This window comes from Triticum aestivum, chromosome 4A, assembly GCF_018294505.1.
Source record: "Triticum aestivum cultivar Chinese Spring chromosome 4A, IWGSC CS RefSeq v2.1, whole genome shotgun sequence".
Taxonomy (NCBI): Eukaryota; Viridiplantae; Streptophyta; class Magnoliopsida; order Poales; family Poaceae; genus Triticum; species Triticum aestivum.
In genome coordinates, this window is record NC_057803.1 from 444961740 (window position 1) to 444985216 (window position 23477).

The 23477-nt window shown below is 41.3% G+C and overlaps 1 protein-coding gene across 1 annotated transcript; it reads left to right on the plus strand.

Annotated features, from left to right (window-relative positions):
* The first annotated feature begins 17699 nt into the window (after nt 1-17699).
* LOC123083839 (uncharacterized) lies at nt 17700-22027 on the plus strand. Its single transcript, XM_044505735.1, has 4 exons — nt 17700-17896; nt 18688-18896; nt 20021-20095; nt 21707-22027. The coding sequence occupies exons 1-4, from the start codon at nt 17700-17702 to the stop codon at nt 21763-21765; spliced, it is 540 nt and encodes a 179-aa protein (XP_044361670.1). The 3' UTR covers nt 21766-22027.
* Nucleotides 22028-23477: the final 1450 nt, after the last annotated feature.

The window sequence follows — 23477 nt, forward strand, 5'->3', positions numbered from 1 at the left end:
AAATGACAAGCTTTTCCATAAACCATTTTATAAGGAGACATACCCATAGGATTTTTATATGCTCTTCTATAAGCCCAAAGTGCATCATCTAATTTCTTAGACCAATTCTTCCTGGACCTATTAACAGTCTTTTGCAAAATTAATTTTATTTCTCTATTGCTAAGTTCAACTTGACCACTAGATTGAGGGTGATATGGTGATGCAATTCTATGGTTAACATCATACTTGGCAAGCATTTTACGGAAAGCACCATGAATAAAGTGTGAACCACCATTAGTCATTAAATATCTAGGGACTCCAAACCTTGGGAAAATAACTTCCTTAAGCATTTTAATAGAGGTGTTGTGATTAGCACTACTGGTTGGAATAGCTTCTACCCATTTAGTAACATAATCAACAGCAACCAATTGTGTATACCCATTAGAGGAAGGAAAAGATCCCATGTAATCAAATCCCCAAACATCAAATGGTTCAACAACAAGTGAATAATTCATAGGCATTTCTTGATGCTTACCAATATTACCTACTCTTTGACATTCATCACAAGATAAGACGAACTTACGGGCATCCTTGAAGAGAGTAGGCCAATAAAATCCAGACTGCAATACCTTATGAGCAGTTCTATCTCCAGCATGATGCCCTCCATTAGCTTCGGAGTGACATTTCCGTAGGATTTTCCCTGTTCATGCTCAGGTACACAACGTCTAATAATACCATCTACTCCTTCTTTATAAAGATGTGGGTCATCCCAAAAGTAATGTCTTAAATCATAGAAGATTTTTTTCTTTTGTTGGTATGTAAAGCTAAGTGGTAAATATTTAGCAACAATGTAATTAGCATAGCAGCATACCAAGGAGTACTATTAGAAACATTTATTGCAGCTAACTGCTCATCGGGAAAACTATATCAATAGGTAGTGGGTCATCAAGCACATTTTCAAGCCTACATAAATTATCATCAACTGACTTCTCAGCTCCGTTTCTATCAATGATATGCAAATCAAATTCTTGTAATAAGAGAACCCATCGAATAAGTATAGTTTTAGCATCTTTCTTTTCCATAAGATATTTAATAGCAGCATGGTCTGTGTGAACAATTACTTCGGAATCAACAATATAAGGTCTAAATTTATCACAAGCAAACACCACTCCTAAGAATTCTTTTTCAGTAGTAGCATAATTTCTTTGAGCACTGTCTAGAGTTTTACTAGCATAATGAATTACATTGAGTTTCTTATTGACTCTTTGTCCTAGAACAACACCGACAGCATAGTCACTAGCATCACACATAATTTCAAATGGCAAGTTCCAATCATGTGGTTAAACAATAGGTGTGGAAATTAAGGCTTTCTTAAGTGTTTCAAAGGCTTCTAAACAATCATCATCAAAAACAAAAGGAATATCCTTTTGCAAGAGACTAGTAAGAGGCATAGAATTTTTTGAAAAGTCTTTGATAAATCTCCTATAGAAACCAGCATGACCTAAGAAACTATGAATAGCTTTTATATCTTTAGGAGATGGCATTTTCTCAATTGCATCAACCTTCGCTTTGTCCACTTCAATACCTCTTTTAGAAACTTTATGACCCAAGAAAATGCCTTCATTAACCATAAAGTGCCACTTCTCCCAATTCAAGACAAGATTTGTTTGTTCACATCTCTGCAAAACTCGATTAAGATTGCTTAAACAATCATGAAAAGACTTCCCATAAACAGAAAAGTCATCCATGATAATCTCAACAATCTTTTCACAAAAGTCATAGAATATAGCAGTCATACATCTTTGAAAGTTAGCAGGTGCATTACATAAACCAAAAGGCATACGTCTATAAGCATAGGTCCCAAAAGGACAAGTAAAAGTGGTATTTTCTTGATCAGGTTGAGAAACAGGTATTTGTGAAAAGCCAGAATATCCATCAAGGAAGCAAAAGTGTGTCTGCTTAGATAATCTTTCAAGCATTTGATCAATAAAAGGCAACGAGTAATGATCTTTTCTAGTTGCTTTGTTCAATTTTCTAAAAGCTATTACCATTCTATAGCATGTAACAATTCTTTTGTGGAATAAGTTCATTCTTATCATTAGGAACAATAGTTATACCTCCTTTCTTTGGAACACAATGAACAGGACTTACCCATCTACTATCAGCCATAGGATAGATTATACCAGCTTCCAGAAGTTTCAATATTTCCGTTCTTACCACTTCTTTCATCTTCGGATTTAACCGATGTTGGTGATCAACAACGGGTTTAGCATCAGGTTCCATATTAATTTTATGCTGACATAGAGTGGGACTAATGCCCTTTAAATCATCAAGAGTATATCCAATAGCAACTCGATGCTTCCTTAGAACTTTCAATAATCTTTCTTCTCCATGTTCTAAAAGGTTAGCACTAATAATAACAGGATATGTCTTCTTTTCATCAAGATAAGCATATTTCAAAGTGTCTGGCAATTGTTTTAATTCAAACACAGGATCACCTTTAGGTGGAGGAGGACCTCCTAGAGTTTCAATAGGCAAATTGTGTTTAAGCAGAGGATGTTGTTCAAAGAAATTTTTATTTATTTCATTTCTTTCATGCATATGTAAATCATTTTCATGGTCTAGCAAATATTGTTCTAAAGGATCAGTAGGTGGAACAACAATAGAAGCAAGACCAATTAATTCATCCTTACTAGGAAATTATTTTTCATGAAGCTTTCTACTAAACTTGGAAAAAATAAACTCATGAGACTCATTACCAAAACTAACACTGAAGTTTGTTCCGCACAATCTATCTTAGCATTAACGGTGTTCAAGAAAGGTCTACCAAAGATAATGGAACAAAGTCATCTTGTGGGGAACTAAGAACAAAAAAACACAGTAGAGTATTTAAGTTTCCCACACAAGACTTCAACATCTCTAACAATCCCAATTAGTGATATAGTGTCTCTATTAGCAAGTTTAATAGTACCATCTATGCCTTCTATTTCTGCGGGCGCTATGTCATTCATAATTTCTTGATATAATGTGTAAGGAATAGCACTCACACTAGCACCTATCTCACATAAACCATGATAACAATGATCTCCTATTTTAACTGAGATGACGGGCATGCCAACAACATGCCTATGTTTATCTTTTTATCAGGTTTGGCAATTCTAGCATCTTCTTCACAGAAGTAAATAACATGCCCATCCATATCTTCTTCTAAGAGATCTTTAACCATAGCAATACTAAGTTCTACTTTAATTTGTTCATCAGGGTTAGGTGTTCTAATATAGCTTTTGTTAACCACAGCTGAAACTTTAGCATGTTCCTTTATCCTAATAGGGAAAGGTGGTTTCTCTATATAAGCAGAAGGAACAACCGGATCAACATTATAAAGTATAGTTTCTTCTTTAATTGGTACCGGTTCTTTAATTTCTTCTTTAATAGGTGGGTGATATTTAAACCACTTCTCTTTAGGGAGATCAACATGAGTAGCAAATGATTCACAAAAGGAGGCTACTATCTCACAGTCAAGTCCATATTTAGTGCTAAACTTTTGAAAAGCATTGGTATCCATAAAAGATTTGACACAATCATACTTAAGTTTAATACCTGACTCTTAAGCTTTGTCGAGTTCCCAATCTTCAGAGTTGCGTTTAATTCTTTCCAAAAGATCCCACCTGAATTCAATAGTCTTCTTCATAAAAGAACCAGCACAAGAAGTATCAAGCATGGTTTGATCATTACGAGAAAGCCGAGCATAAAAATTCTGGATAATAATTTCTCTTGAGAGCTCATGATTGGGGCATGAATATAATATTGACTTAAGCCTCCCCCAAGCTAGAGTGATACTTTCTCCTTCACGAGGCCAAAAATTATACATAATTCCGATCACGGTGAACTAGATGCATAGGATAATTTTTTTGGTGGAACTCCAACTTCAAATGATTCCAATTCCATGATCCAATATCATCACATAGCTTATACCATGCCAATGCTTTTCCCTTCAAAGATAAAGGGAAAACATTTTTCATCACTTTATCTCAAGGTAAACGTGCAAGCATGGAAGATATCGCCATCTCTTGGTTGTTATGTTGACAATGAAAGTATACCGCTAAAAATATTATTCACCTCTATTTTAAAACCGAGCTCTGGCACCTCTACAAATCCCTGCTTCCCTCTGCGAAGGGCCTATCTAGTTACCTTTATGTTGAGTCATCATCCTCTTATTAAAAAGCACCAGTTGGAGAGCACCGTTGTTATTTGCATTCATTACTGTTAGTTTACATTGAGTATGACTTGACTGGATCTCTTTTACCATGAATTACAATGTCTAGTCAGTCCTTGATCTTTAAAAGTGCTCTGCATTTATGTTTTGCGGTCTCAGAAAGGGCTAGCGAGATACCATCTTGTTATATCATATTATGATTGTTTTGAGAAAGTGTTGTCATCCGAGATTTATTATTATTGCTCGCTAGTTTATTATACCATTGATATAAGTAAACATGAGACCTATGCGTTATCGTGAATATGGTTAGTTCATAATCTTTGCTGAAAACTTGAATGTTGGCTTTACATATTTACAACAACAAGAGAAAATAGAGTTTGTAAAAGTTTTTCTTTATCACTTTCAGTTTATCAACTGAATTTCTTTAGGACAAGCAAAGGTTTAAGCTTGGGGGAGTCGATACGTCTCCGTCGTATCTACTTTTCCAAACACTTTTGCCCTTGTTTTGGACTCTAACTTGCATGATTTGAATGGAACTAATCCCGGATTGACGTTGTTTTTCAGCAGAATTGCCATGATGTTATTTATGTGCAGAAACAAAAGTTCTCGGAATGACCTGAAACTTCACGGAATGTCTATTTGGAAATAATAAAAAATCCTTGCAAAAGATGAAAACCAGGGGCCCACCACCTGTCCACGAGGGTGGGGGCGCGCCTGCCCCCCTAGGGCGTGCCCCCCTACCTCGTGGGCCCCCTAGAGCTCCTCCGACCTCGACTCCAACTCTATATATTTGCTTTCAGGGAGAAAAAATAAGAGAGAAGGATTCATCGCGTTTTATGATACGGAGCCGTCGCCAAGCCCTAAAACCTCTCTAGAGGGCTGATCTGGAGTCCGTTCGGGGCTCCAGAGAGGGGAATCTGTCGCCATCGTCATCATCAACCATCCTCCATCACCAATTTCATGATGCTCACCGCCGTGCGTGAGTAATTCCATCGTAGGCTTGCTGGACGGTGATGGGTTGGATGATATTTATCATGTAATCGAGTTAGTTTTGTTAGGGTTTGATCCCTAGTATCCAATATGTTCTGAGATTGATGTTGCTATGACTTTGCTATGCTTAATGCATGTCATTAGGGCCCGAGTGCCATGATTTCATATCAGAACCTATTATGTTTTCATCAATATATGAGAGTTCTTAATCCTATCTTGCAAGTCTATAGTCACCTGTTATGTGTTATGATCCGTTAACCCCGAAGTGACAATAATCGAGATACTTACCGGTGATGACCCTAGTTTGAGGAGTTCATGTATTCACTATGTGTTAATGCTTTGGTCCGGTACTCTATTAAAAGGAGGCCTTGATATCTCTTAGTTTCCGCTAGGACCCCGCTGCCACGGGAGGGTAGGACAAAAGATGTCATGCAAGTTCTTTTCCATAAGCACGTATGACTATATTCAGAATACATGCATACATTACATTGATGAATTGGAGCTAGTTCTGTGTCACCCTATGTTATGACTGTTACATGATGAACCGCATCTGGCATATTTCTCCATCACTGATCCATTGCTTACGAGCTTTCCATATATTGTTCTTCGCTTATTTACTTTTCCGTTGCTATTGCTATCATCACTACAAAATACCAAAACATTACTTTTGCTATCATTACCTTTTGCTACCGCTACCACTACTATCATATTACTTTGCTACTAAATACTTTGTTGCAAATATTAAGTTTCCAGGTGTGGTTGAATTGACAACCCAGCTGCTCATACTTGAGAATATTCTTTGGCTCCCCTTGTGTCGAATCAATAAATTTGGGTTGAATACTCTACCCTCGAAAACTGTTGCAATCCCCTATACTTGTGGGTTATCAAGACTATTTTCTGGCGCCGTTGCCGGGGAGCATAGCTCTATTCTTTGAGTCACTTGGGATTTATATCTGCTTATCACTATGAATAACTTGAGAGATCCAAAAACCAAGATTTATCCCTCAACTGCGAGGGGAGGTAAGGAACTGCCATCTAGCTCTGCACTTGATTCGTCTTCTGTTTTAAGTAAGCTTGCGACACCTAAACCTGCTTCTGTTATTCGTTCTGATATGTCGCATGTTATTGATGATGCCACTTCTACTATGCATGATACTTATGATGAAACTACTTCTATGCTTGATACTACTGTCCCACTTGGTGAATTTCTTGATGAACAACTTGCTAGGGTTAGAGAGAGTGAAAATATTGAATCTGATAATATTGATGAAAGTGATGATGAAGACTCTCCCTCTAATGAATATGAATCACCTATTATTCCTAAGGGTTATGTTTTTGAAAAAGAAGCTGCTTTAGCTATTTTAGCTTGCAAAGATAGATACGAACTCAACAGGTTGTTAGCTAAATAGAAGCAACAATATCTTAATGCTAGAATGAAACTTGACCCTGCTTTTGCTACTTCACCCATCTGTGTTACCGATAAGGATTATGAATTCTCTATTGATCCTGATATAATTACTTTGGTTGAATCTGATCCTTTTCATGGCTATGAATCTGAAACTGTTGTGGCACACCTTACTAAATTAAATGATATAGCCACCCTGTTCACTAATGATGAGAGAACTCGTTACTTTTATATCCTTAAAATATTTCCGTTCTCATTAAAGGGTGATGCTAAGATATGGTTTAATTCTCTTGATCCTGGTTGTGTGTGTAGTCCCCAGGATATGATTTATTACTTCTCTGCTAAATATTTCCCTGCTCATAAGAAACAAGCTGCCTTAAGGGATATATATATAATTTTGTGCAAATTGAAGAAGAGAGTCTCCCACAAGCTTGGGGAGGCTTCTCAAGTTACTTTATGCTTTGCCTGATCACCCTCTCAAGAAAAATGAAATACTTGATATCTTTTATAATGGACTAACCGATGCTTCCAGAGATTACCTGGATAGTTGTGTTGGTTTTGTTTTCAGGGAAAGAACACCGGATGAAGCTGGAATTCTATTGAATAATGTGTTGACAAATGAAAATAATTGGACACTTCCTGAGCCTATTCCTAAACCAACTCCTAAGAAAAGAGGTGTTCTATTTCTCAGTCCTGAAGATATGCAAGAGGCAAAGAAATCTATGAAAGAAAAAGGTATTAAAGCCGAATATGTTAAGAATTTACCTCCTATTGAAGAAATACACGGTCCTAATTTACCGCCTGTTGAAGACACTCATGGTCTTGATAACCCGACACAGGTAGTAAAGGTAAATTCTCTCTATAGGTATGATAAAGCTGAAATCCCATTTACTAAGTTTGCTAGCCCATACTTAGATGAGTTTGATAAATTTATGGTTAAGCAAGAAGACTTCAATGCTTATTTTGGTAGACAATTGAAATACAATTCAAATATGCTTGAACACTTGGGTGATTATATGGCTAATGTTAAAGGTGAACTTAAACTTATTAGTAAACATGCTTCTATGGTTACCACTCAAGTAGAGCAAGTACTTAAAACTCAAAATGATTTGCTCAATGAATTGAATAGTAAGAATAATGATAATGTTGTTAGAGTTATGACTAGAGGTGGTAGAATGACTGAGGAACCTTTGTATCCTGAAGGCAGTCCTAAGAGAATTGAGCAAGATTCTCAGAGAAATAATATAGATGCACCTAGTCCTTCTAAAAGGAAGAAAAATTAAAATGATAGGACTTTGAATGCTTCTAGTGAACCTGTTATTGATACAACTGAGAATCCAAATGATATTTCTATTTCTGATGCTGAAACACAATCTGGTAATGAACCTGAAACTTGTGATAATGTTAATGATAATGTTCATGGTGATGCTCAACCTAGTAATGATAATGATGTAGAAATTGAACCTGCTGTTGATCTTGATAACCCACAATCAAAGAATCAACGTTATGATAAGAAAGACTTTGTTGCTAGGAAACATGGTAAAGAAAGAGAACCATGGGTTCAGATACCCATGCCTTTTCCTCCCAAACCATCCAAGAAAAAGGATGGTGAGGATTTTGAGTGCTTTGCTGAAATGATTAGACCTATCTTTTTGCGTATGCGATTAACTGATATGCTTAAAATGAATCCTTATGCTAACTATATGAAAGAAATTGTTACAAATAAGAGAAAGATACCATAAGCTGAAATTTCCACCATGCTTGCTAATTATACTTTTAAGGGTGGAATACCAAAGAAACTTGGAGATCCAGGAGTACCCACTATACCATGCTCCATTAAAAGAAACTATGTTAAAACTGCTTTATGTGATCTTGGAGCCGGTGTTAGTGTTATGCCTCTCTCTTTATATCGTAGACTTGATTTGAATAAGTTGACACCTACTGAAATATCTTTGCAAATGGCTGATAAATCAACTGCTATACCTGTTGGTATTTGTGAGGATGTGCCTGTTGTAGTTGCAAATGTTACTATTTTAACGGACTTTGTTATTCTTGATATTCCCGAGGACGATAGTATGTCTATTATTCTTGGAAGACCCTTTTTGAATACTGCAGGGGCTGTTATTGATTGCACTAAAGGCAATGTCACTTTTCATGTTAATGGTAATGAGCATATGGTACACTTTCCGAGGAAACAACTTCAAGTTCATAGTATCAACTCTATTGGAAAAATTCCATCGATTATATTTGGAGGTTTTGAATTTCCTCTTCCTACTGTCAAGAAGAAATATGATATTCTTATTATTGGGGATGTGCATATCCCCGTTGAGGTAACATAGTGTTATTCGAAATTTCTCCGGTTCCATGTTATTCGGAATGAGTTCGTTAACAAGACTTGATCAACCTTGTTAATGGATTCCTTTTGATGATCATGAGATGGATGAAACTAGAAGGCACAACTCTCTGTACTCTCCTTTTACTTTCTGTTATTTATATTGAATAAAATAAAAATAAGTATTTTCCGTCTGTTATCTGAATTATCCGTGCAATATAAAAATACCTCGAAAATAAAAGTTCTCCAAATGCCCTAAAATTTAAATATGATTTTTTCTGGAATATTTGAGAACATTTGGCACCAAGAACACAGCACGGGTGGCATCCACCTGTCCACGAGGGTGGAGGGCGCGCCCTACCCCCTGGGCGTGTCCCCCTGCCTCGTGGGCCCATGGTGGCCCTCCTCCACTTATTCCTGCACCCGCACACTCCTTCTTCCTCCCACAAACACGAATATCCAGCTCAAGCACGAGTTCCAGCTCATTTTTCTGCGATTTTCGATCTCCTTGCTCAAAGCACCTCTCACAAAACTGCTTGGGGAGATTGTTCCTTGGTATGTGACTCCTCCATTGTTCCAATTAGTTTTTGTTCTAGTGCTTTATTCATTGCAAATTTGTGCTACTTAGCTGACCCTGTTCTTGAGCTTGCATGTCAAATTTATATGGTCAAAAGTAGTTTTGATGCATGATATAGGCTCTAGGCACTTGCAGGAGTAGTTTCTATCAATTTTGTTGAGTTTGGTTTACTTTTATTTTGAAGTTACTAAAAATTTCAGAAATTTTTCAGAGGAAGAAATATGCTTAGGAAAATGTACCAAGGTGGTTCTTCAAGGAAGCAAGGACCCAGGCTTGCAATACGTGATGCTGATGAAGAGCCACCAAGAGACGCTCCAGTGCATCCTTGTGAATGGCCTTCAGAAAACTTTATGGATCGAGCGGGAATTAAGGAAGAATTTAACGCATATTTGTGTAACGCTGATCTTGTGAGCTTCGAGGAAGAGAAGTGCAGCCAGTATCACTATCTCACTAGTTCCTTTGTGAGGAGGTTTGAATTTTCATCTTCACGTAATTCTCCAACTGTCCTGTTTGATCTTTATGAAAATTCTTACACTATGGACTTAGAGGATTTTACCACTGCTTGCAAACTTCCACAATGGGGTAGTGTCAGGAAACCTCACAAATCTGAATTTAGAGATTTTCTTGCTAGTATAACTGTGGGGGAATCTACAGATATAACACAAGCTACCATAGGGAGCATTCACTTTCCTGCGATACATTATTTTGCTCTCTTCATAGGCTGATGCATTAATGGTAAAGATGAGGCATGTCACATGTGTGTCCCTGACCTCAGTATTCTTAGGAGTGCTGTGTTAGGAGATAAATCTTATAATTTGGGAGCCATTGTTGCACGTAGGTTGCATCTTAATAGATTTAATGGAGATTTCTTTGGTGGAATTTATGCAACCCGCATAGCTAATTTTCTTGGTATAGCCATACGTGAAGATGATATTGAGTTGCCTCCTGCTTATTTGGATTATGAGGCTATGGTTCACCACCAGTTTGTCGAGAGGAATGAATCACCTCTACAGTATCGCTTAATCTTTGACAGACGTTGTGCTGTCCGTATTACTCTCCCTGCTCCTGCCTTCTTTGATTATCAGGCAAAAGGAAGACATGTTAATACCAGAGAGGAGGCAGATGAGTACGAGAGGAGGGCAGAGGCCACTCGCCGCCACGCTGCAGCTCAGGAGGCGATAGCCGCTGCATCTCAGTACGACCCCAACTATTACTATGGATATCCGCCAGGCCAGCCGTGGCCATAGACCAACTTAGGCCAAAAGCCCAAGCTTGGGGGAGTACATATTTCTCACCGACATTACATTCATGTTCACACACTCATTGCTAGATGTCGGTGCTCATACTTTTTCATTGTATTACCCATGCTAGTTTATTTCCTTCTCATGCTTTCTTCTTGTGTGTTTAATAAACCTTAAGAAAAACCAAAAAAAATAGTTGTAGCTTTTAATTAGTTTATTTTCCATGCTTGTAGTAGTAATTAAAAACAAAACCCAAAAAGATTTCCCATTCTTCTTTTGCTTGTTGGGAGCTTTCCCATGTAAATAGTTTGATTTCTTTTCTTTTCTTTGGGGTTGATGGGAGAAGACCATGATTAAATTGTTGAAGTAGCTCTTATATGCATTATTGTTGATCTGACAAAAAGAGCCCATATTGCCTTGTCATCTCCTGTTTATTGAATGCTTGCAGATTCCAGCTTAGTCCATAGCACATGCACTATTATTATTATTCACATCGTTTGGTCGTGCAAGTGAAAGGCAATTATGACGATATATGATGGACTGATTGAGATGAGAAAAGCTGGTATGAACTCGACCTCTCTTGTTTTTGTAAATATGATTAGTTCATCGTTCCTGATTCAGCCTATTATGAATAAACATGTTTGCAATGACAACTAGAGATCATAGTTTCTTATGCCATGCTTGATTAGCTAGGAGCTTATAATGGTTTACCTTGCGTGCTAACATGCTATTAAAATGGTTGTGATGTGGTATGATAGGGTGGTATCCTCCTCTGAATGATTTAAGTGACTTGACTTGGCACATGTTCACGCATGTAGTTGAAACAAAATCAACATAGCCTTCACGATATTTATGTTCATGGTGGATTATATCCTACTCATGCTTGCATTCGGTGTTGATTAATTTTAATGCATGTTCATGACTGTTGTCGCTCTCTAGCTGGTCGCTTCCCAGTCTTTTGCTAGCCTTCACCTGTACTAAGCGGGAATACTGCTTGTGCATCCAACTCCATAAACCCCAAAGTTATTCCATATGAGTCCACCATACCTACCTATATACGGTATCTACCTGCCGTTCCAAGTAAATTTGTATGTGCCAAACTCTAAACCTTCAAATAAATATCCTGTTTTGTATGCTCGAATAGCTCATGTATCAACTAGGGTTGTCCGTATCTTCCATGTTAGGCGGGTTATTCTCAAGAGGAGTGGACTCCGCTCCTCACTCACTAGAAAATGGCAGGTCACCGGGATGCCCAGTACCATGCTTTATGCAAATCAAATCAAAATAATTGCAAACAAAACTCCCCCTGGGACTCTTGTTAGTTTGAGGCACTCATTGTTTCGACCAAGCCATGGATTGATGCTTCTTGGTGGAGGGGGAGTATAAACTTTACCATTCTGTTTGGGGACCGCCTATAATGTGTCTAGCATGGAAGATATCGCCATCTCTTGGTTGTTATGTTGACAATGAAAGTATACCGCTCAAAATATTATTCACCTCTATTTTAAAACCGAGCTCTGGCACCTCTACAAATCCCTACTTCCCTCTGCGAAGGGCCTATCTATTTACTTTTTTGTTGAGTCATCATCCTCTTATTAAAAAGCACTAGTTGGAGAGCACCACTGTTATTTGCATTCATTACTGTTAGTTTACATTGAGTATGACTTGACTGGATCTCTTTTACCATGAATTACAATGTCTAGTCAGTCCTTGATCTTTAAAGGTGCTCTGCATTTATGTTTTGCGGTCTCAGAAAGGGCTAGCGAGATACCATCTTGTTATATCATATTATGATGTTTGGAGAAAGTGTTGTCATCCGAGATTTATTAATATTGCTCGCTAGTTTATTATGCCATTGATATGAGTAAACATGAGACCTATGCGTTATCTTGAATATGGTTAGTTCATAATCTTTGCTGAAAACTTGAATGTTGGCTTTACATATTTACAACAATAAGAGCAAACAGAGTTTGTAAAAGCTTTTCTTTATCACTTTCAGTTTATCAACTGAATTGGTTGAGGACAAGCAAAGGTTTAAGCTTGGGGGAGTCCATACGTCTCCGTCGTATCTACTTTTCCAAACACTTTTGCCCTTGTTTTGGACTCTAACTTGCATGATTTGAACGGAACTAACCCGGACTGACGCTGTTTTCAGCAGAATTGCCATGATGTTATTTATGTGCAGAAACAAAAGTTCTCGGAATGACCTGAAACTTCACAGAACGTCTATTTGGAAATAATAAAAAATCCTTGCAAAAGATGAAGAACAGGGGGCCCACCACCTGTCCACGAGGGTGGGGGGCTCGCCCCCTACCTCGTGGGCCCCCTGGAGCTCCTCCGACGTCGACTCCAACTCTATATATTTGCTTTCGGGGAGAAAAAATAAGAAAGAAGGATTCATCGCGTTTTACGATACGGAGCCGCCGCCAAGCCCTAAAACCTCTCGAGAGGGCTGATCTGGAGTCTGTTCGGGGCTCCAGAGAGGGGAATCCGTCGCCATCGTCATCATCAACCATCCTCCATCACCAATTTCATGATGCTCACCGTCGTGCGTGAGTAATTCCATCGTAGGCTTGCTGGACGGTGATGGGTTGGATGAGATTTATCATGTAATCGAGTTAGTTTTGTTAGGGTTTGATCCCTAGTATCCAATATGTTCTGAGATTGATGTTGCTATGACTTTGCTATGCTTAATGCTTGTCACTAGGGCCCGAGTGCCACGATTTCAGATCTGAACCTATTATGTTTTCATCAATATATGAGAGTTCTTGATCCTATCTTGCAAGTCTATAGTCACCTATTATGTGTTATGATCCGTTAACCCCGAAGTGACAATAATCGGGATACTTACTGGTGATGACCGTAGTTTGAGGAGTTCATGTATTCACTATGTGTTAATGCTTTGGTCCGGTACTCTATTAAAAGGAGGCCTTAATATCCCGTAGTTTCCGCTAGGACCCCGCTACCATGGGAGGGTAGGACAAAAGATGTCATGCAAGTTCTTTTCCATAAGCACGTATGACTATATTCGGAATACATGCCTACATTACATTGATGAATTGGAGCTAGTTCTGTGTCACCCTATGTTATGACTGTTACATGATGAACCGCATCCGGCATAATTCTCCATCACTGATCCATTGCCTACGAGCTTTCCATATATTGTTCTTCGCTTATTTACTTTTCCGTTGCTATTGCTATCATCACTACAAAATACCAAAACCATTACTTTTGATATCATTACCTTTTGCTACCGTTACCACTACTATCATATTACTTTGCTACTAAATACTTTGCTGCAGATGTTAAGTTTCCAGGTGTGGTTGAATTGACAACTCAGCTGCTAATACTTGAGAATATTCTTTGGCTCCCCTTGTGTCGAATCAATAAATTTGGGTTGAATACTCTACCCTCGAAAACTGTTGCGATCCCCTATACTTGTGGGTTATCAACATACAATCAAAATATCAAACACATATCAAATTCACATGATTACTTGCAACATGATTTCTCCCGTGACCTCAAGAACAAAGGTAACTACTCACAAATGATAAACATGCTCATGATCAGAGGAGTATTAAATAGCATATTGGATCTGAACATATAATCTTCCACCAAATAAACCACATAGTAATCAACTACAAGAAGTAATCAACACTACTAGTCACCCACAAGTACCAATCTATAGTTCTGGTAACAAGATTGAACACAAGAGATGAACTAGGGTTTGAGAGGGTATGGTGTTGTTGAAGATGTTGATGGAGATTGCCCTCCCAAGATGTGAGAGTTGTTGGTGATGATGATGATGATGATTTCCCCCTCCGGGAGGGAAGTTCCCCCGGCGGAATCGCTCCGCCGGAGGGCAAAAGTGCTCCTGCCCCAGTTCCGCCTTGAGGCGGCGGTGCTTCGTCCTGAAAGTCCTCTCCTTATTTTTTTTCTAGGTCAAAATGACTTATATACCAAAATATGGGCACCGGAGGTGGGCCGAGGAGAGCACAACCCACCAGGGCGCGCCTGGGCTCCCTGGCGCGCCCAGGTGGGTTGTGCCCACCTGGTGGCCCCCCTCTGGTAGTTATTTTCTCCAATAATTCTTAAGTAATCCATAAAAAATCTTCATGAAGTTTCAGCTTGTTTGGAGTTGTGCAGAGTAGGTGGCTTGACGTAGCTTTTCCAGGTCCAGATTTCTAGCTGCTGGGATTCTCCCTTTTGGTGTGTACCTTGCATATTATGAGAGAAAAGGCATTAGAATTACTCCAAAAACATTATTATGGATAAAAACATTATAAATAACAGTAAAAAACATGATGCAAAATGGATGTATCAGCGGTTACTTGCAAGGGTTAAATCTCGTAGTGGTAGATAATAAAATAAATTGCAAAACAAAATAAAAGAAATAAAATTGTAGTAAGGTATCTTTGTGTTTTTGTAGATGATAAAAGTAGACCCAGGGGCCATAGTTTTCGCTAGAGACTTCTCTCTCGAGCACCTACCATACAGCCGGTGAACAAATTACTGTTGGGCAATTGATAGAAAAGCACATAGTTATGAAGATATTCAAGGCAATGATCATGTATATAGGCATCACATCCGAGACAAGTAGATCGACTCCTACCTGCATCTAGTACTATTACTCCACCCATCGACCGCTATCCAGCATGCCTCTAGGGTATTAAGTATAAAACAGAGTAATGCCTTAAGCAAAATGACATGATGTAGACAAAGTAAACCCAATCAATATGAATAAACCCCATCATTTTACTTTTTTGACAGAAAGACTGTAAGGGAACCCCTATAGCATAATTGGTGCAACAAACCCAAATTGCAAGTACCATGCTTTGAACCTGCGTGGGTGGGAAGGCATCAGCCCCTTCCCACCACTAGGCTATGCCTTAGTCTGCAACCCCATCATTTTACCCCTAATGACAACAATACAAATACGTGTCTTGTCCCCTACTTTTTCACTAGGATAGATCACCCATCACAAAGCACCTCTCCCATTGCAAGATAAATCAATCTAGTTGGCCAAACCAAACAGATAGATCAGAGAAATATACAAAGCTATAACAATCATGCATAATAAAGTTCAAAAAAGACTCAATTAATATTCATAAATAATCTGATCATAAACCCACAATTCATCGGGTCCCAACAAACACACTGCAAAAGAATATTACATTAGATAGAACTCCAAGAACATCGAGGAGAACATTGTGTTAAAGATCAAAGAGAGAGAAGAAGTCATCTAGATGCTAGCTATGGACACATAGGTCTATGGTGTAATACTCATGCATCATCGAAAGGGCAACAAGGATGATGTATAAGCTCTCCATGATCGATCCCCCCTGCGACAAAGTACCGGAAAAGGCCTCCAGATGGGATTGCGAAAGAACAGAAGCTTGCGTCGACGAAAAAAGTGTTTCGGGTGGCTCTCTTGTATATTGGGAATATTTGGAAATTTATAGAGGCGGAATTAGGTCAAGAGGTGCCACAAGGGGCCCACAAGCTCATGGAGCGCCCTATGAGCTTGTCGCTCCCTCGTGGCTCTTCTGGTCTTCTCCTGAACCTTCGTGGGGCTTTTCTGGTCTATAGAAAACCACTGTGAAGTTTCATCGTGTTTGGACTCTGTTTGATATTGATTTTCTGAAAAGCCAAAAACAAGCAAAAAATAGGAACTGGCACTAAGCACTAGATTAATAGTTTAGTCCCAAAAAATGATATAAAATAGCATATAAATGCATATAAAACATCCAAGATTGATACTATAATAGCATGGAACAATCGAAAATTTTAGATACGTTGGAGACATATCAGAGCCTCACCAGTTTATATCTTTTTGTGGTGCTTATGGAAAGCAAGAAAGATGCTCTTTTTGGCAAGAAATTTTGCAAACCCTCTTAGATATTTCCAGTTGCTAATGCAACTATGTGGGGTGCTAAATTTGAGAATATGTAGTCCTTTGAAGATCACCGCCCTACCTGCTCCGCAGTACATCAACTAGGGACACAACAAGACCCACATTCTGTTGCAGGTACTGCCCTTTTCTGTGACGCGGCTTGGAAGACTGAAAGGGACATGGATTCAGCACTAGCGGGCATAGGAATCATCATCAGAACTGATACCAATCTTCACTTTAAACGGTTGCATGCTTCAACCTTATCTCCACGAGCAACATCTCCTCTTCAAGCAGAAACTTTTGGCATGCTTCTAGCAACCATGTTGGCTGAAAAGTTTCGCATATAGGAACCAACTTTTTTCACATATTCCACGATATTGGCTTTGGAGGCAACAACTACATCCATCTTCAACACTGCAGGTCATTGGGTCATCAGACCACTTCTTGCGGCTATTCAATAGTCTGTAGTTTTCCATCCAACTAGGGTAACTCATGTTAACAGGTGCTTCAATGTAAAAGCTCATCATTATGCCCGATTAGCTCTCAATGTTCAGTCTAGATCTTTAGTTGTTAGGTGCCGGTCTTCAGGTTCAGGTCAATGCCCAGTGAGAAATGTTCTCCCATTGTTCAGTGTGAGTCCCTTCACACTTCTCTCTGTAAAATGTTGCTAGATGAATAAATTCTTTTCATGTTCAAAAGGAAACTACTTGGAGTTCCAAGTGTAAGAGCATCTACAGTCGGACAACCTAAACCCCCATCATATGACCCAGGCGGACGACCCGTTCAGTGATTGGTCAAAAAACCCGACCTAGACGGTCGCCTCAAACTGTCCTCAAAAACCTAGGCTGACCGACACCCCTCATATCTAGCCCAAATATAAGGCGCATATGCGGCGGCCTGGACATGACCGGGCATGTCCACCACATTGGATCATGCTCATGCTAGCCCACCCGACCCCACATATAATTGTCCTTATCCGCTCCCAGACCAAACCCTAGCCACTCACTCCCCTTCACTATGCTCTGCCACCCAATCTCCTGTCTGGCGATCTCCGGCCTTCTCCCGCATGGTGATCAGCGGATTCGAGTTCTACACCTCCAGATCTATCGACCCCGAGTTCATCCCACGCAGCCCTGATGAGGAGAAGACCATCCGGCTGGCACTCCGCCACTCCCAGGAGGAGGCCACCCGACAACAGCGCTCAGACTCCTTTCATTGGGAATCCATTGCGTCCGCCCAAATGGCGCACGGATCCGCTGTGAGGTATGTGCCTGACTAGAGGGGGTGCGGTCTGTCTACCGTCTGAACGTGTTGGCGGGCGCGTGTGACACCCCAAGAATCATGCTATAGTAATATCCCCCTAATAGTGACCATGTCATCATGATTACTAAGCAAATTGCCGCTTGTCCCAATTCAAAGGCAAGATTCAAATTTAAATTGCAAGTGGAATTATTCTTTCTGAGTGGTAATACTAAAATGTCCGCTTTATTCTATAAATTCCCATGATCGTTGTCATGTTGAAACCAACTTCATTTGACTCACCAATAAATTCCTAGAAAAATAATAAGTGGTCCTACCACAAATATATTGGTCTTTTCAAATCAAATAAATGCTTATGAATTTCAAATTGACTTGAAACTTTGTGGGCCTCTCCAGAGTAATGACATATATTTATGTGTGAAGTTTCATCAATAGCAAAGATTGTTTGCCCACTCAAATAAATGCAAAAGGCAGATATTTAGTTGATAGGAAAAAAAGAGAACAAAAGCCTACCTAATGTGTACTTGGCCCCTAGGTCTACTGGAAGGCCCAGCCCACATCCCCCACTTGTCTCCCTCCTCGCGCTACAGGAGACAGGAAGGGGATCGTGGAGGCCATCCCATGGTCGTGGCCACGTGCCGGGCATCCATGGCCTCCCCTCACCTACATAACTACGCCGGCGCCCCCCTGGAAACCCTAGCGCCACTTTCCCTTCCCCTCACTCGCCCCCATCTCCCTCTGCCCCGCTCACACCCGCCGCCGTCCGCGACCCCCATGGCCGCACCGCCGTGAAGCTTGCGGCCACAGTCGACCCCGGCAACTAGGAGCTTGACCATCGGCCTCGTCATCCTCGTCTACATCGTCCCCGCCTCTGGATCGAGGCCAAAACGCTGCCTCGCCGTCGCTAGCCTCCTGCATCTCCATCACGCCCGCCGCGTTTCGCCGTTCACCTGCGCATCCTCGACCAGCCACGGCCGCCCCGAGCACGCCATCGAGCTCCGCGGTGAGCACCGTGCCGATTTCCCTATTTTCCCCTGCCTCCCGTTGTCGTAGCCGTCATGCCTACCCATGGCTGCCATGGACGAAGATCGCCGTTGCCGCGGCCAGAGCCCGCGCCCAGGTCGCGCCCCGGCCTTCCGCTGTCCGCGCTCGGCCGCGCCCCCGCAGCGCTCGTTCCTGCCTTGGTGTTGCCCTGTGCCGTGCGCTGCTGCTCGCCATCAGCTGCTTTCCGCTGGCCCCTGGCTGCGACTGCTACTTGCTTTTGCCTGCTGCTGTTGTCGCCATCCCTGCCCGCGCCCGCCTGAGCGGCTGCGCCGGGCCACGGCTGCTCCCGTACGTGCCTGCCGCTGCTGGCTTCGGCAGCGCTCGTGCGTGCACACCAGCCATGGCTGAGCGCCCGTGCTAGTGTGTGCGTTATGGGCGTGCGTGATGTGTGTGCGTATGAGTAGGGCCGGCCTGTGTGTGCGTATGAGTAGAGCCGGCCCTCTCTTTAGATTAGGGGCTAATCCCTTTTTAAGCTAATCCTCTGTTAGTTTAATTTAATTGCAGGTCTAGTTTAGTAGTACCAAATGACATGTGGGTCCCCTTTAATTAAGTTAAATAAATTATTTTAGAATTTTAATAAAACACTGACGTGTGGGACCCCTAGGCCCATTGACCAGTCAACGGGTCAACGTTGATTGCTGACTGGGCAGTCAACGGGCCCACTGTCATCATCTGGTGCGCTGCACCGGGTGCACCTAGCAATTTCCTGTTTATTTTTCGAATTAGTAATAATTTCAAAAAATTCAGAAAATGTTTAAATCTTTGAAAAATCGTAGAAAAATAACCCTAGCTCGGATCGAAAACCTTTATACATGAAAATTCCTCAGAAAAATCCAACGAATCCGAATACGAGGTCCGTTTTCCTGTCAGATGCCTCTAACTATCTGAACATGGAACATTGCCCCTCCGGTCATCTGTCTGACACAGGTCCGGAACCGGGAATACCTTCCCAGTTGAATTCCCCCTTCATCTGTTTCGTGCAGCACTACGTTAGAACATTCATAGTGCTGCGTATTGCCATGTTATGCCTTGTGATGCTTTGTTTGCTCTGTATTTACTGTTTCTCCCACCTCTTCTCTTTAGTCGACCCTGTGGCGGCTGCCGATACTGCTGTGATCGACTACGTCAATGACGACCCCTCCTTGTCTGAGCAATCAGGCAAGCCCCCCTTTGATCATCCCGATATCGCCCATTCCATTCTCTCATGCTTGCATTAGATTTTGCTACTGTATTTGATTGCTCCTATTCTGATGCATAGCCTGCTTTTGTAACCTGTTTATTATTACCTACCTGGTTATCCTAAACTGCTTAGTATAGGTTGGTTAGTGATCCATCAGTGACCCCCACCTTGTCCCAGTTGCCTCGCTTTATGTTTGATGACTCGATCAACGTGATCGACGTTCAGGCCCTGACACCGCACATCACCTCCCCTAGTTGTACGACTCTACAGAGTTACCATCGAGTGCCGAGGGTGAAAACTCTTACATCACTCTTGATGAGATCTCTGTAGTGTAGCTATTCGGTCGTGGTCATCGAGGGTGATTTCCTCCTTAACCACTTCCGATACGGCTTTGTCGTGCAACCCCTCAAGTGTGAACCTCGAGGGTGGATCCTCTTATGTTCACCTTGGTGATTACATCGAGTGGAATTCACCGGGGGTAATTCCTCGGGTTTTCCCCTTGGTGTTAGACACACTGTTACTATGGTGACTATGACTTACACTGAACCATGTTACTAAAGACGGGTCGGCCTTGAGGGGTACCCGCGCGAGCTTATTTGCGAGTGATGTGGAGTCGGGTTGACCTGGAAGGTGCCCGTGAGATTCTTACGAGGCGTGGCCGGGCATTATTAGCCCTTGCCACAAGTCCTCGAGACGGGGCGACGGGGTCACATCTTTCGTGAGTCTCTACTTGTTACTGCGTACTCCTAATCCACTACAATTTGGATATTTGATCTGAGGGGCCTCTGGCCTGATAGCACTAACCATCACGTGGGCATAGTATGGGCGTTCTGCATCGTATCCATCAGCCGAAGTTTAATAGATGTCAGCGACTGAGCGGCGCGCGCCGGGTTGGACTGCGTAAGCTCCTGCCTTGTTTAAGAAGGTAGCTAGGTCTGCTCATCGACCGCGTACGCAATGTGCAGGAGTTCCCGGGGAGATGGCCCATGACCCCTGGGGGCATAGGCTTAGTCCGGCGTGCGGACCTCTCTATTAAGCCTAGGTCGGGTTGTGGCGTATTGTTTGGCCGAGGCCGGGCATGACCCAGGAAAGTGTGTCCGGCCGAAGTTAATCGAGCGTGGTGGGTAAGTTGGTGCACCCCTGCAGGGAAGAAAACATCTATCGATAGCCTATCCTATGGTAACGGACACTTAGAGTTGTATCCCGATCGATACAACTAGAACTGAATACTGAGATGAGAAATGAATTGTGATGAGAAATGGATAGTATGGCTCTGGGATTGCTTTCTCGCAGGGAGTCGAGAAAGGATCTCTGGCCGAGGTTGATAACACTACTACTACTTTACTTTATGCTACTCTACTCCCTCCTGTTGCTGCAAGTTTGTGGTTTCCAAAAGATGCTAGTCTTCGATAGGACTAGCTTCTCCCCCTCTTATTCTAGCATTTCTGCAGCCCAGTCCATATATACAGCCTTCCTTTGATGATGTTGCATATGTAGTGTAGATCCTTGCATGCTGAGTACTTCGGATGAGTACTCACGGTTGCTTTACTTCCTCTCCCCCCTTTTTCCATTCTTCTCGGATGTCGCAGCCAGATGGTGGAGCCAAGAATCCAGACGCCACCTTCGACGACGACTACTACTACACTAAGGGTGCCTACTACTACATGGAGGCCGCCAACGACCAGGAGTAGTTAGGAGGCTTCCGGGCAGGAGGCCTTACCTTTTCGATCGTAGTTGCTTTTGTGCTAGCCTTCTTAAGGCAAATTGGTTTAACTTATGTCTGTACTCAGATATTGTTGCTTCTGCTGACTCGTTTGTATTCGAGCTTATGTATTCGAGCCCTCGAGGCCTCTGGCTTGTAATATAAAGCTTGTATTATTTTAATTTGTATCTAGAGTTGTGTTGTGATATCTTCCCGTAAGTCCTCGATCTTGCTCGTACACTTTTGCATGTATGATTAGTGTATGATTGAATCGGGGGCGTCACAAGTTGGTATCAGAGCCGACTGCCTATAGATAGCCCCCTTTTCAACTCCTTGGACGAAGTTGAGTCTAGTCGTCCAAAATTGTTTTACTAACTTGGCTGTGTGGCTTACGGGCCCACGTCGCCATTGGGTGGTATTAGAATGTTTTATTCCTCAACCTATACTCTGGGAATCACATCTCTCTTCTATTCGGGTTAAATGATTTTGCTAACTCTAACTCTAGGTTCTCGTAATTACTTCCTCCCGGAGATTCCCCCACTCAAGATGATTGCTTGGTGCACCAAAGGATTCCGAAGATACTCTCCGATGTTCTCTCGAGACTTTGCGCTCGTTGCTTTTGCAATTCTCTACCACCGAGAAAAAACCCTATGGATAACTACGTACACTTGCCATTCTTACAATCATTCCTTGTTAGTCTTGTTATTACAAGATACCCTGAAATTCTCTCTATTGTTCCGAGAATACTTTGTGCCTACTGCCTTGCAGTTCCTTGTCACATGAATACCCCTACGGATAAATTCCTCGCACTTATCGAGTATCCGCTCATTCCCAGTTGTTCATGTGTTTCAGAAAGGTCTTCGAAATACTATTCAACCTTTCGAAAATCCTCAGTAGCTTATTGCTCTTGAAATTTTTGCCTGCTTGCATTATGGATAATCCCATAAGTCTAGTAATCTTATTGGCATCCTTTTCACTATCATCTTGAGTCCGTTGATTCAATATGTTGTGAATGCCAGCAATCCTCAATCAAATCCTAGAATTCATCCTTCTAGCTCAGACGTCATTTTGAGCAAGAGCTGGTTCTCGACCTATCAAATTGTCGTCGATTGTACCCCTAAGGCTATTCAACTTATACATCCCTATTCAAACCATTGCTTCTGATCCCTTGTCTTGGAATTCATAATTCCTTTGCATTTGAGCTTTGAGTTAGTCAGTTGTTTCTATAATCTGATGCACTTGCATTCCTTCTTCCTTTGATAGAGTACCGATACTCACATCAACTGCGTTGTAGACCACCGGACCTCTTGTTGGATTATTATTCGACAGTGTCCTTAATATTCAAATAACCTTGTGAGACTTTCCACGGATATATAAAGCCTTTGGTAAATTGTATCCTCTGCTATCTCAACCATGCTCTGTTTTCGAGCTGGTGGTATTTACTATTGAAGCTTGTGGTATATGTTTCCACGATACCCTGACGGGTTAAACCTATGCCTTCCTTAATATGTGTGAACTCGAAAGTTTTCATGAGTCATACTCTTTTGATATTTTGCTAGATAAAATTTCAACACTACGACTTCTTCGAAAGTGAGAGGTGAATGGAAGGTTATACATTAAAGAAGTGGGAGTCGACCCTGAAACTTTGTATTCATGCC